The 15,591-nt window shown below is 43.2% G+C and overlaps 1 protein-coding gene across 4 annotated transcripts in view; it reads left to right on the top strand.

Moving 5' to 3' along the window:
* The window catches only part of LOC120803487 (neuron navigator 1-like), a 90,790-nt gene that overhangs the window by 14,678 nt on the left and 60,521 nt on the right, over window positions 1-15,591 (top strand). For all 4 annotated transcript variants that reach the window (XM_040151979.1, XM_040151978.1, XM_040151981.1 and 1 more), the window contains one exon: window positions 2,707-3,531. In XM_040151979.1, coding sequence (XP_040007913.1) covers window positions 2,707-3,531 — 825 coding nt within the window. The remainder of the gene's footprint in view (window positions 1-2,706; window positions 3,532-15,591) is intronic.

Raw genomic sequence — 15,591 nt, 5'->3', positions numbered from 1 at the left:
TCGGTGTGGTATACCCACCTCAACATTGGCCCTTTATTAAAGCTAGCTGCTTCCAATTAATGGCTTAGCCTTCACACAGTAAAACAGCTAATGTATGTGTGTGTTTTTGTCTGCTGCTCAGCTCCTGTATTGCACACACTCATTCAAGGCCAGATGGATGTTAGGTTGTTGGCAAGTGTGCTGTGCACGTACCTCAATGTGTGTCGTCGTCATTTTTAAGTTCAATGGGCGCCAGTTTGGTTACTGGTGAAAAATGAGCTGTTTTTAAAGTACCTCTCTAATATTGAGTGTGGAATGTGAGCAAACAGGACATTGCTTGTTTTCTCTCTGGTTTAGAGTCAACCGATTTATGCAAATGGAACAGAAAATGGGCATCAGCCAAACAGCCTGCTTGTCTGAATACTACTCCTAACAGTTTGAGGCCTGATAACATCATAGCTGCAGGCATTGCTGCTTGCATACAAGAGAAAGTGAGGTGCACTAATGGTGCTTAAACACTACTCCAGTTAAACGAGAGAAGACTTTTATACAGACAGGATGCATTAATACACAAAAAGAAATTGTACTGCAAACAGTTGTATTGATTTTTAACGAGTTATGATGGACTTAGAGTTCATTTTATGCCCTGTCATCATAATTTCATCTAATGGAAATAGTGCAGATGAGAAATGACGACATGGTGCTATTTTTCTGTCTCTGTTTATGTCTCTCTCTTATGGGATTTCCACCCAGCCCTGTGTGTTAGGAGGAATTACAGAAATAGATTCTGTAGGTATTTGAAGCGAAGGATCCAGGTTGGACAGGGATAATGTTGACGGTGAAACAAAGGAATAATAAATAGGATGAGGAGGAAGAGGATGGAGAAGGGTCTGAGTTACTCCTGTGTCCTGTGTTGATTGAGATGGGCTGTCCAGAGCGAGGACATGACATAGCTGAACGTGCCAGAGATAACCGTGGTCCCTGTATGGGAGCTGTGGCTTCTCTCGGCCTGTCTCATCAATGTGACACACTCCTAAAGAAAGACCCATACACATACACACACACACACACTCACACACATGCAGGGGAGGATAGACAAAAATATAGACTCCGACACTCATTCACACACCCACACATATACATGTGCGCTTATTTTAAACCACCTAAGTATCATAATGGCTGTGCTGATGGATGGATTGAGATTGTAATGAATCTATACCCTAGAAACTTAATGGACTTTATATCCATATTAGCCAGAGTGGGGGATGGGCGCATATGATGTAGGTCTGGAGGAAGGACGGAAGGAAAGGAAGGAAGGGAAGGAAGGAAATGAGAAAAGAGCGATGGAAATGAGGAGAGAGGTAATTTGAGGCAGGTGGAGGGTTATGTGATGATCATTTGTGGTCTGTTGGCTACTAATTGAAGCATAATTAGTGACTGACCAATCACATTGTGTATTAGGGACTGGTAAATGTGTGTCCTGTTCTCCTCTCCTAAGCTTATCCTGCACTCAAGGCTGGTTTTCAGATAATATGAATCAGCTTAATCATGGGTGGGCCCCTTGTGATTTGGACTCATAAGAAATTCAAAATGTGAATGGACTAATAGAGCAGCTAATATGATTATGAAAGATTGGATGTGCATGTGTGTGTGTGTGCAGGGGGTCTTTATTCTGGCTGCAATATTTGGCATCTAGGATAATTTAAGTCACACGCAGCTGAGCTCAATAAAATCTATTTTATACTCTTTTTCCTTTCTTTCTTTCCTTCTTTCTGAAAGAAAGAAAGAAAAGAGGTAAGAACAAAGGGATAGCTGGCAAAGTGGACAAGGAGAGTAAAAGGGAAGAGTGATTTGGTGAGAGAACTCTTAAAGAGGATGTGTGAAAAAAAGAGCTGTTATTGCACCACATGGACAGGGAAGAGCTGAGTTTATACAAGATGCTAGTATGCTAGTAATTTATCGCCAAGCCCTTATGTTCACACTCACTGGTGTGCAGCATAACACAGCATCTGCGGTGTGTGTTTGAGAGAGAGAGAGAGGTGGCGAGAGAGAGAGGATCAGCGGGTGAATTAGCCAGTGCGAGGAGAGTGAGCGAGAGACAACAAGAAAGGAGGGAAGGAAAGAGCAGGAAGGAGGAGAGGGAGGGTGAATGAGCCAGCGGGGGTAGAGTGAGCTAACCAGCGAGTGAGCGAGAGGTAGAGGGAGGAGAGAGAAAGAGGAGGAGGGTGGATGTTGCTGTTGCAGCTGCGACTGTTTCTCCTGTCAGTCGGCTGTTGCTTGCCTGGCAAGCAGGACAGAATACAGAGCAAGCGAGAAGCAGAGTGGGAGACTGAGAAAGAGGCTGGTCAGTGCTGTATTTTGTTCTACCAGCGCTATTGTCATCTGTGTTGCACAGGGAGCCGGAGACACGCTGTTAGGGAGTGGATTTAGATGCTAGGCACAGATCTGCGGATCCATGGATTACCAGCAGTGAGTAAGGGTGACTGCTACTGCCACTCTACTAACCCACTCATCATTTTCAACAGAGGGGTGAACCCACAGCCTCCCACGGTGGGGAGTCTGGCTCATTCTGGACCCAGTGGAGACAGAGAGGCAAAGAGGGAGAACAAACCAGACAGTCCTGGGGTTTTCACACCTTTTTTTCTCCCCTTTTTCCCTCCATTTCTCTCAGTCTGCTAGTCTGTATTTCAGAGTGTGTCACTGATGCTGTTGCTTGGCTCTCTGCAGGGGGGATGCTGGAGGCTAATCTGGCTAACATTAGCATGACGGCTAAACCCAGAGAGCTGGACCTCAGGTCTGCTGCTGTCTCCTGCCAGGATACTTCAGCCCAGGCCATGGCCTCTAGGAAGCCCCCACCCAAGCCCTCCACTCTGCCACAGGGACCTTCACGTCCCTCTGGGTCAGAGCTAAAGGTCTACCGGCCCTCCTCTGGATCTATCCCAATCCCAATCCCCAATCCGTCCGGTCTCCGCAAGCAGCGATCACTTAGCAACTTGTCTGTACTCACTGATGCCGAGAAGAAGCTGCACCTGTACCAATCTCCACGGTGGAACGATGATACAAGCCGGCCTGGCGCTGGCACAAATAAGACCGGCCAGACTAAATCAGGTTTGGCTGGGGGTGGGAGACCACCGCTCTCCCGGACCCTTTCGAAGTCAGAACAGTCTCTTTTCCCGGGAAAGCCCAAACCTCTCTGCTCCCCGGCTGTGACCTCTAACGCAGGCAAGCCGAGTCGAATCCCTGCCCCTGGCAGACCACGCGGACCTTATGCTGAGGTCAAGCCCATCAGCAAGGCCTCTGAGGCGGGCCAGAGTGCAGAAACAGACCCCACTGATCACCCAACTAAATTTAATTCCAATGGAGCTGGGAGTACTGGGACTAATGGTAAGAAGCCAGGGGAGAAAGGGAGATCTGCATCTCTGTCAACAGAGGAAAAGAAAGAGAGGAAAGGAATAGAGGGGGAAGACGATAAGGGCTTTCTGAAGGTGGACCCAGAGTTAGTGGTGACGGTTCTGGGAGACCTGGAGCAGTTACTCTTCAGCCAAATGCTTGGTGAGTCCGCTATTTCTACCCCTATTTTGCATGACAACATACACATTCAAGTATGAGACCTACTGTACATCACTTAGGATGGGATGCAATTATGTCAACAAGTTCACTTACTTATTGCTTCAGTGGACATTGAATAACATAAACATTCTCTTCCTCTCTTCTCCTCTTTTCTCCACACCCAAACTGCTCCCTCCAGCTCTGGCTCTAGCACCAGCATCAACAGTGAATTTTAAATTAGTTCAGTCTCTGTTGCAGCACAACATAATGTCAGTGTGCTTTTCACCACATGATGGTAACAGCCCTCGCTCTATAGGTAGCAAAAATCCCCCTGCCTACTTCACTGTAGCAGTCAAATGCGCTTTGTTCATATGTGTAAAATTTATGTTTCATGTACTTGTGTGTGTGTGTGGGCGGGTGGGTGTGTGTGCGCATGTGTATGTATATTTGTTCGTCCATGAAGAAGCTGAAGTAAAGCATTTCCACAGGGCTGACGTTGTTTTGTTGTTGATTCATTAGCTAGCGCTGTAGTGTTTTGTCCTAGTCTGACCCACTGCCACAGTGAGCTAGATATAGATTAACCTATCAAATACCTCCGTCTTATTTTGTCATTGTAACGCTATCTCTCAGTTTGTCTGTCTCACACAATTCTACATCCACAACTCTGTCGCCATGGGAGCAAATTCTAAAACTGAAGCAGTCCACGCATGTATGTGTCTATGTATGCAGTAGTTCAGAGTCTAAACTACAGGTTTCATATCAATACTGCAGTCTTAGCATCTCCTGGCTCACACCAAAATCAGCCATTCGTTAATAAAGGCCGTGTGAGTGGGACTAGTGGGGTGTGTGTTTTCAGTCAGTAAGTAAAACGGCTGCATATTGAGCCAGGCTCTGGGTCACAGTGGGCTACATATTTAGCCTCGCACCACTCCCTCACCCCCAACCCCCAACCCCCCACCTCACCCCTTCCCTCCCTCCTCCTCTCTAGTTCCATTGATCTCCGGGCCACTGACAGATGGTCACTATCCACCCCTACCTCCCCACCGCCTCCCCCAGTTACCGGGGGCAACGTGTGGGAGGAGAGAGGGGAATCCTGGGGGGGGTGGCATGGGCAGGTAGTTAGCGTGCTACCATGCACACACATACCTCCATAAACACAGTGTCACACACATAGGGTGGGGGGAATGTACCAGGACACACGGTATATCCAAAGTTTTAGTTACTGGGGCTGTAATGTGAGAATGAGTTTGTGACTAATAGGTCAAACCAGGGTCTGAATCTGCACCTATCATCCATTACGCATTCATACACAGACACACAGACACACACACACACACACACACACACACACACACACACACACACACACACACACACACACACACACACACACACACACACACACACACTCTGTCTCTCTCTCTCTCTTTGTGCATCTGCGTCTCTCTCCATCTATTTCTCATTCTCTTGCTATGCCTCCTTCGCAACAGGAGCAGATAACATCAGAGTGCGAGGGAGATGGTGAGAGAATAGTGTAGCAGGTCGTTAAATCTTGCTCGATACGAGGGAATCTGTCTGTATCTATCCCTCTCTGTCTTCCTCCTCTCGACTCATTTCCTCTTTCTCTCTTCACCAGCGTGCCTCCTGCAACTCAGCCCCAGATCACTGCTTGTATGACCTTGCCCCTGCAGCTTTGAGTTTGTGTATGTACTGTACCTGATATGTGAGTGTGTGTGTGTGGTGTGTATCTGTGTGTGACCTTGATCCAGTCCTTATTGTGATGTTGCTGGCCACATCTACGTACATCAGGCAGCCAGGTAGGGAGGAGTGAAAAATGGACAGAAAGAAAGTAGAGAGAGAAACAGAGTAAGAAAAACACTGGAGTAAAATAAAGGTAATAGACGGTGACCTAAATTTCTATCTAGCGTGGTCAAAATTGGCCAAAAATTACATTTATTCCTTCTAAAAAAACACATAGGTTTGAATAATTCAAATATCTATTTTTGTGCATAATGTCCATAAAAGGGCAAGCCAATATAACAAAAGACATAACTCCATAGAGTGCATATGTTCGAGCTGTGCCCTGAGGTTGCTATTGCTCGAATGGTAGCTAACTGTAGCTTTCATAGCTTGCATACAACTTTATCTTGAGGTTCCACAAATTTGCTGTCTACTGAGCAAAATGTGCAGTATTTCCAAACAGGGCTTTTTAGATCGCTCGGAGTGCAAATCACTCTCCCTGTGGCCGAGTTGGGTTGCGAACTCTGCCATCATTCCCACACGGTTGTTGTTGAATTATTCACCTATTTCAGCTCGACCTACATTTTATTCTAAGTCAATGAAAGTGACGTTGTGTGACTCCAGTCAGTCATGTGGTGCATTCGGTGCATCAGCCAAGGCCCACGCGAGAACTTGTGAGGAAGACAGCCTCGGTAGTGCAAAATTTTTTTTTCTTTCCTTTTTTTTTCACAATCGAATATTAATTTTCACAATTGAATGTCTGTTTTTTTTTTTTTTTTTACAATTCGATTATATAATCGAATTTAGCATTTAACATTTGTTGTTCTGTCCGGCATCCCTAATGACCAAATTTAGCATTTGGTCAATACAGTTTACCAAAACAAGGTGTGTGGGTTAGTTGTGTGCGTACACTCATATGTGTATGCGTGTGTGTGTGTGTGTGTGTGTGTGTGTGTGTGTGTGTGTGTGTGTGTGTGTGTGTGTGTGTGTGTGTGTGTGAGCGTGTGCGCGTGCCTGTGTGTGTGTTTGTGTGTGTGCGTATGCGTGTGTGTGTGTGTGTGTGTGTGTGTGTGTGAGAGCGTGTGCGCGTGCCTGTGTGTGTGTGTGTGTGTGTGTGTGTGTGTGTGTGCGTTGCGTATGCGTGTGTGTGTGCGTGTGTGCGTGTGTGTGTGTGTGTGTTAGGGAGAGGCTAATTGTAACTTGCCCTGTAGCCTGCAGCTGTGGGCTCATCCTTTATCGTATCTGCTTCTCCATTTCCGATGGGACGCGAAGCTAATTGGTTTCTGCTCTGTGTGCTCTGTCATAGGGAGATAGATTATGGATGGTCAATGGATCATTCTCAGTGATCTACTCCTCCTTTTCCCATTCACAGTCCCACCTTCTCCTCTTCTGCTTCCTACCTATATGGGAGCAATGTGTCCCCTTACTGTATGGTATTGTATATCATGTTGAGTCGACCTTAACCTGGTCATAGCCCGCTGTAATAGAAGCTACATGTTAGCTGTTAGCTACAGGGAGTAAAATATGTGCCTGTGTTTTGTATATGTCCTGTTGGATGACAGCTAGCAGCATGCACTGTGACACTGTCCTGTTGATATTAGGCTACAGTAGTGGGCAAAGATGAAGGTTGAATTCCAAGGAGGTCTAATCAGGAGTTACAACCCAAGACCATCAGCTATGCACTTAAGAGATAACACCATCCCACACACACACACACACACACACACACACACACACACACACACACACACACACACACACACTCACACAGAAGAAAAGACAAAGAAAAAAAAACAATTTAGAATATTTCAAGTCTAGGCCTCTATGTTTATCTTGTGAGGTGATTTAGGATGAGTATTATCTGTTTCTTTAATCAGGCATACATGTTTAACCACTGACTGAGGAAGAGCTTTGTGTTAATTGGATTTAGAGAATTACTTGACTTGTGTGTCCACAGGCAGCAGCTCTGGACATTCAGCAGTATTTCTCAAATGCAGCATGCATTATAAGATACAGTATTAATATCCTAGAAGAAGAGAAATTGATGATGAACTCTGTTTGTAAAATTTCTGCCAATAAAATGAGTCAACCTGAATGGCACCTTGTAAAGCATATGTTGCAGAGGCTGCCAGGGTAATCTAAAGCACTGAAACTCAGATGTTTGCCACTAATGACACCTCCCGGCCCCATCCAGCACCCATAATGAGGTGTGTGGGAGAGGGTAAGCTCCCTAAAGCAGTGGCCTTTCCCAGCATGGGGCAAGCATGGTTTAGAGAGGATCCAGTCTAAAGACACCAGCAAGCATCCAGATTAGGCCTTGCATAAAGATAATGAGAAGATTCAGCCTCCATTCCACTAATCACAGATCCATCACCCTGGAAAAGTCCAGCCACCAAGACTAAAATGAATTACAGATTAAACCAAAAGGACATCTGTTTGGATGGAGATTAGGGTATTTAGGGGAATTTTACTTTATGAAGGATCAGATAGAGAAAATAGATTTAGGGTAGAAGATTGGAGATGTTGTTTGGGTTTTGGTGTTGAGCTGAGCTGATGGTAAAAATTGGGGGACTGCATCACACGTGATGATGAAGGCCCAGTTGAAAAGAACTAAACGCAACTCAGTGACACATGAATGCTCATAAGGGCAGCCTTGACTGCCAACGGGCTTGTAATTTTAGTGTGACATTGTATTGTGTGTGTGTTTGTGTGTGTGTGTGTGTGTGTGTGTGTGTGTGTGGGCATGTTTGTGTGGCTGATGGTTAATCTTGCATCCTCGTCAGCTTTCTGTGGAACAATAAACCCTCCAGAGGAATCGACAAAGCCTAAAAAAGAAGACACACACACACACACACACACACACACACACACACAGGCAAACACAGGCACACACATACAGGCCTGTTCAAGAGAACTTAACAGCGCTGCAGGAAATAACAACAAAGCGCTGCAGCTTTAAAGCTCACACATGCTCACACACGCACATTCACTGTATGCCACATTCAGTCACTGATATCCTCTCCTGTCTATGCTCCCGTGTACTCATCCTCTTGGCCGTGGCAGAGTATTTTTCTCCATCCCTGCATTGTGATCACAGCACTGAGTCTATAATGTGATGCGGGTGCGGTCAGAGTACCTGGTTCTACCCTGAGCTTCGCTGACTGAAGGATTCAGGGCAGTCGTCCTCCCATCGAGGAGATGGTGACAAGCCGAATAAACACAAATACTCAAGGAAGGCGAGGAGTAAAAGCCTCCTTCCAATTCTCTGTCTCTCTCTCCCTCTCTTCCTCTTCCTCTCTTTCGACTCTGATGTGAGTTGACGGGTAGCAGTGTTCTGTCACCAGTCAGACAGCAGAGAGGATATTTCTGGTTCACGTGTTTCAGGAGGAGGACAGAGGACATCCTTTTAGTGCTACAGGGATTTTGTCAACAGCAGTACTCATAAATAGGAAGACAGTTCACACATATGGATGCATGGATGATTATGCATTTTTCTCTATGGTTGTATGTCTGTGTGTATGTTTCCAGTGTTTTGTGGTCAGTCTCTAAGGACTTAATGCAGGAGCCATTGCATTAGTGCTGTCTACTTCCTGTCATCCTCCTCCTAAATCATATTAGTACTCTGTGTTTTTTGTCTCATCAGCTCTTATACAACACACACACACACACACACACACACACACACACACACACACACACACACACACACACACACACACACACATATACACACACAAACCGCTTATCACAGATACACACGCAAGTTATTATGCTGTTACGATTATATCATTTGTAATATAGTCATTTTCCAACCATCAGTGTGACATGGGCAGGGCTGTATTTTTTATTTCTTTGATGGCTGGAGCACTCAGCCTTATTATATATTTTTTATATTTTTATATTTTATATTATATTTTATATTTTTCAACTTACCTACAAAGAGTGTCGCAGGAAGATTGCCATTAAATTGCTACAGGGTGAAACAGACAAACAAGTACTTGGCTTAGATACTGTATCATGATGAAATAGAGAAGATAGATAAAGAAATGATATGATACTGGTCATAAGCAATCTATCCAGGCCTGAAAAAATTACACATGCCTTTTTCATGTATATTAGACATGACAGTAAATCATTCGTTCACACTGTTGTTCATTTTCTATCTTTGGTTCATAACATATGATAACAAAAACGTGGTGTATGCATAGTTAACTCCATTCATCCATCAGCTATAGCGCTTAGCCTTTGAGGGTCGCAGCGGGGCTGGAGCCAATCCCGGCTGACACTGGGCCAGAGGCGGGGTACACCCCGGACAGGTCTCCAGTCTATCAGAAGGCCGACATATAGAGACAAACAACCTGTCACGCCCATGTTCACATCTACAGGCAATTTAGAGTCGCCAGTTAACCTGCATTAACCTGTCTTTGGACTGTGTGAGGAAGCCAGAATACCCAGAGGAAACCCACAGGCACAGGGAGAACATGCAAACTCCACACAGAAAGGCCTCGCCAGAACCAGGGTTTGAAATCAAAACTTTCTTGCTGTGAGGCGACGATGCTAACCACTGCAGTCCCTGCGTAGTTGACTCAAAAAATGTAGAATATGATAAACTATACCTAATACTTTCATTTGCCTTAAGATAATAAATACTTAGTATTCATCTATTTCTGTTCTATTTGTGTTTTCCTCTTATGAAAGATCAGATAAACATGTAAATTGTCACTGATGTAGGTGTCTGAGTGTTCTAGCTGCTGACATACATCTGACTGAGTCTCATGACAGTATTGTGGTTAGCTTACATCAGTGATGATTCTAATGCAGTGTCAGTGGTGCAGGCTGAAGCTAAAGCGGCAGCAAGGAGCAAACAGAGACGCTTTTCACAACACCTCATATGATCCTATTTGTTGAACTATAAATACTGTTTACACTACTGTAGGTTTGTTCACAAGTCTATTCAATGTTTACATTTGTTTTTGTATTGAGATTTTTTTTTTTACTCACCCAATTATGCTAGGATGCAACAAGTCCCATAACTGGATGGGTAAAATTGTGATTTATGCTCCTATCAGATCTCAGAAGCCAGTTATGGAAGTTTTCAGGCTTGAATTGGAAACAGTATTTGGCACAGTCCTGTCACAATCCAGTTGTAGTGCTGTGGCTTCAAAACTAAATTGAGTGAGGGAATTGGGGGGACTTGCAGCCCCAGATGTTTTGTAAACAAACACAGTAAGAGTAGACACATAACAGAAATGTCAAGGCCAAAATGCAAATATACAGCTAGAGTTGAGCAATAGTTTGCCAGCTGATGGAGATTTTTCCATACTATGCATACAAAGGTAGCTATCCTTTCAAAATTTCTGGTTATATTAGACCTTTTCTTTATGACAATATTGAATTTATAGGAATTAAATGCCTTAATGTGTCAGGTATTTGGTTATCATTTTTAAAAAATCTATAAACATCTTTTTAAGTGAGTTTTCATAAAAAGATATAATATATATGGATATATATCTATAGCCCTACAAATCACCTGGTAAAATTAGATATACAGGCTATGATAGATTTTATTCATGTCAGCTAGAACTGCAAAAGTTAGTCGATTAATTTTTAGTCCATTAACAGAAAAAATTAACTGCTAAATATTTGATAATCAAATCTTTTTTTTTAATGTCAAAATTCTCAGGTTCCAGCTTCTCAAATGTCAACATTTTCATAGTCTTTTAAGAATGTCAACTGAATATCTTCGGGGTTTGGACAATTGGTCTGACAAAACAAGACATTTGAAGATGTCACCCTGGGCTTTGGGAATTTGTGATTCTTCACCATTCCTGACATTTTACAAAGCAGTTGATTCATTACATACAGATTAATTGATACAAAATACAGTATGCATCTCATGAAATACTGACTTTAGAGTCAGATTTCCAAAATCATGTTGAAAAGAGATCCGTTTCAAACCTATCCAACTGTTAAATCTGTTTAATTCAGTCCTACCACAGCGGTCAGACTGTCTGACATGTGAGAGCGGAGCTGCAGCTGGGTTTAAGCACATCATAAAATACAGTTCCACAGGAAACAACTCTCTTGAACAAAAATACACCCAAACATTGCCACACATTGTGGTCTGCCTTGGCTCGTTGCTGGGTTTATTTAGTATGGGTGTAAGTTTGTGGCTGTGTGCTTGCATGAATGTCTGTGTGATGCACCCTCTGTTTAGATGTGTTCAGATTTAGGTTTAAGATGAAAGTTTTCAAGTGTACACAGGAAGCACAAGAGATAGAGATGGAATATCTGACATTTCAGGGTGCTACACACAGACACAATCATCCATCTAACTGGATGATTGTGTTTTTACTCCAGGTGATACTTTTTTGATATCCTCATCTGCATACCATGTGTGTGTTTATATGTGGTGTGTGAGTTTTAGGTTGTGCCGTCTTTCATCACTTTCCTCTTAAAGCCGCTCACACACATTTAATCTCATCCAGTGCAGCTTGGCACAGAGGAATACAGACACACACACACACACACACACACACGCACTCCTCCATGTGGTTTGACGTCTAATCAGGAGTGCTAGAGGAGATATGTTCTTTTAGTGTTACCTAGTTTAGGTCTCGACCTCCTCCTCTGAGAAAGTAAAATGTCTCTCAAGTCACTTAAAGCTTCTTCATCTTCGCCTCTAAGCGGATAGCGTTGTGACCTCTAAGCAGATAGGGCTGTGGTTAAGGAGATATGGTGAGTGTGCTTATGTGCGTATGTTAGTGTTTGGGTCAACTTTCGGAGAGCCAAGTTCTCTGAAAGTACGCCCAGACACCCCCCCACCCCCCCACCCCCCCTCCTCTCAGCCAAGGAGATCTTGGCTGAGGGGATAAAAGAGTGAAGGTGGAAGATTTTAACTTTGTCCCAATTACTCCACAGAGTAATTTGGATCTGTTTATGATATTTCACAAGTCTGCAGCTAAGGCAGTCAGTGTGTGCTGATTTTCTCTGTGTCTGTTACGGAATCTGCTCTAATGGTTTTCCTGTTTGAAATGGATTTCAACACAGCCAGCTGCCCCAAACCACCACTGACTATTTCTTCTCCATCCCACACACGTACATTAACTCACTAATCTGTCTGCTGCATCATTTGTAACGTTTGAACCAACAGAATTTGTTGTACACAGATGCAATATTATGCTCATTAACCATTCAAGTCACATATCAGATAGGATCTTCAAGGACTCTAATATCCTGTTGTAACCTCCCAGTGAAGTGGATGAGTTGTGTTGCGTCTGTGTTTTGTGCATTTATGTGCTCGAGCGTGTGGATGCACATTTGGGTGCATTAGCATGTGTTTGTGCGCATAGTTTTAGAAGCTGTCTGAGGTCAGCAGAGTGCTGTGATGCGAGGTTGAGTGGAGACGGGACAGAAAAAAGAGAAAGACAAAGACAAAGAATTAGAGTATTACATTCAATAGTCATTTCAAACAAAATAAGAGATAACAAACCATTTCGGTAGCGTAGCAGGTTCAAACACATTGTGACCGGTGTATGTTTTGGTTATCAGATACTCTACCTTTATCTTACCTTTCCATTTTTTGCATGCCCTAAAGAAATATTATCAAAAAGAGCATGATGTAAAAGCTGAAACAATAACAAAAACCACAAAGTTTTACTAGCATCCTGTTTGTGTGATTTTTTTTTTTACAACACTTGTCAGGAATGCTGTAATGATTGTCTTTGCAACAGACAAACCCCCACTTTGGAAGCATATGACTATTTTAGAGACTTAACACGCATTGCTTGAGGTTTTACAGTGTATATAGTACCAGTGATGTTCAACCACACCCTTCTCTCATGTGATAAGGGTAGTGTAGACCGAGGAGGGTTACAGTGACACTAACATATGTGCACACACATGGACAGGACAGGGACAAATGAACTCCGGAGGGAAGGAAAGAAAGAATAGAAACAGGAGCCATTACTCAAACCTTCATTCCTATTCTACAAAAAACTGAAGCTCTTGCTGGTGAAGACGCACTCTCATGTGCAGGAAGATGCATGAATACAGCCACCACACAGAACCACACTATCAAAGAAGGATGTGATATTACCAGACAAACACATCCACACACACACACACACACACACACACACACACACACACACACACACACACACACACACACACACACACACAGAGCAGATGAAACACATGCACAATGGCAGAGTACTCCTGCAAGGACAGAGCCATTAGTGTATCTTTGGGGAGTTTGTTTCTTTCTAATGGAGAGGAGAGTCAAGTGAACCAAGAGAAGACGCCAAGTGGACAGCAGTTTTAGTCTCTTATTTTTTCACTCACTCTGTCTGCTAGCCAACAGACATCCTCATCATGCAGTCTTATCACTTCCTCTTCTTTTTAAGGATAAGGCTGGCATTAACTTATATTTTTCGGATTGTCAAAAAAAATCCCATTAGAAGACCAAAACCAGAAATGCATTTTTTTCAACCACCAAGTTCATGTGTCTACAAAGCCTGATACAGGTTATTCCTCTCACATTGTTGTCCTAAAACAATTTAAAACACATAAATGAGTCACACCGTTGCACTGGGTGGCAGACTCCCTCATTATGAATGAACATAGGCACTGTAGTTCATTTTGAGTCAATCCTACATGCACTGTTCTGTATAAAGGGCAAATTTTTACTAATCCACAGATGAAACTAGCTCCCAACAAACATTTACTCCTGTTTGTGTAACATTTGCTAAAAAAAAAAGTGTACAGATATTTTAGTATATTTTTTAACCTTTTTTTTAAATTAAAAAAATATACTTGAAAAGCATTTTCATGGATTTGCATCTTCACTGGGAAGGGGGAAAGTGTGCAGAGCCAGACTAATACAGTGTTGGTTGTAATCTTTCCATGAGATTTCTTTACAATGGGATAAACATTTAAAATGTGTGTTTTTGTTAGGCAGCAAAATGCCACAGCATTCACATAAGACAATTATGAATAATATTAAAAGTTTCTTGATTTACATATGTTCTGCATTTGACCATCAGTCTTGAGCGCTGTTTGAACTTCTGCCTAAACTTTTGATGTCTGGAGGATTCAAACACAAGCTCCTTAACACTGCTGCTAATTCAGAGGCCAGCAATTCTATTTAATGGGCTTATCACCAGACCAATCAAACATTAACAGAAAAAAGGCAGTGCTTCTCTTTATAGCCATTGTGCATTTATTCGGTCTTGCCATCTGTAATCTTGTTGGAATATAGCAGGCAGAATATGCCAAAATAAAATACCCTCTTGCTCTCGTCTTTACACCCATAACTTTCCATTTCTTTAGCCTCTTTGAAATCTGTCTGGTTTTTTTTCCCTCTTTTGACTGAGCGCACACTTGCATTAGGATGCAGTACACACGCACATGCAGTGCATGCATGTACTTACAATAACACTCTCAATCTAACTTGCTGACTCTCATTTCAAGAGTCTGAGTGGGTCATTATGAAAGGCTCCTCAGCTGGTTTCACAGCCTCTTCAGAGCTGGAGTGTGTGTTCATGAGTGTATCGAGATGAGGCAGGTGGAGCTTCCAGCCCAACACGTACGTGCACGTGCATACAAGCCCTTCTACAGACACACTCGGTTTAAACCAGATGAGTGTAATTCATCTGTACCCCTGGGGAGCTGCCAGGGCTGACAGGGATATTTGCATCCCTAATTCCCCACCACCATCACCACTACCCCCCCATGCCAGCTGGGACCGCCAGGGCAGAGGCGGGACAGGAAGTCTTTTACAGACGTGAACACACACACAGACACGCACGCACATGCACAATCATGCAGACCGTATCTAATCAATTTGATGCCAATGTTAAACAAAGCTCCCGTTTAGGGTAATTAAAATCACCCAATTAAAGTCTGTTAGGGTGTGTGCATGTGCTTGAGTGTGTGTTTGCATGTTGTATGGGTTCTTTGTTCCCACTAAACCTTTGTACGACTAGATTACCAAAATCAAACATTTTAAAGCTGAAAATTGTCTTTTTAGAGCTTGAATTTCCATGCAGTGCACCTTATATGAGCACCCTCTGCAGAACAAAGAAACTCTGTTTTGGTATGGATATTTTTTGTCATGAGAAATTTGCAACGTGTGAATGTGTGTGTCTGTATGTCGGTGTGAGCGGCAGAAGTTTGGATCACAGTGATTTCATCATCTCTCCACTGAGCTTCCTGTCCCCAGGGCTGCCTAATCAATTGTCTGTGTGTCAATTCTCTTTTGGAGAAATCGTTCAAACTTAATAAAAGTCTGGTGTAAGCATTTTTCGGTGTGTGTGTGGG

This window comes from Xiphias gladius, chromosome 18, assembly GCF_016859285.1.
Source record: "Xiphias gladius isolate SHS-SW01 ecotype Sanya breed wild chromosome 18, ASM1685928v1, whole genome shotgun sequence".
Taxonomy (NCBI): Eukaryota; Metazoa; Chordata; class Actinopteri; order Istiophoriformes; family Xiphiidae; genus Xiphias; species Xiphias gladius.
Note: the sequence above shows the minus strand (reverse complement) of the source record. Positions and strands in the feature narration are given on the sequence as shown.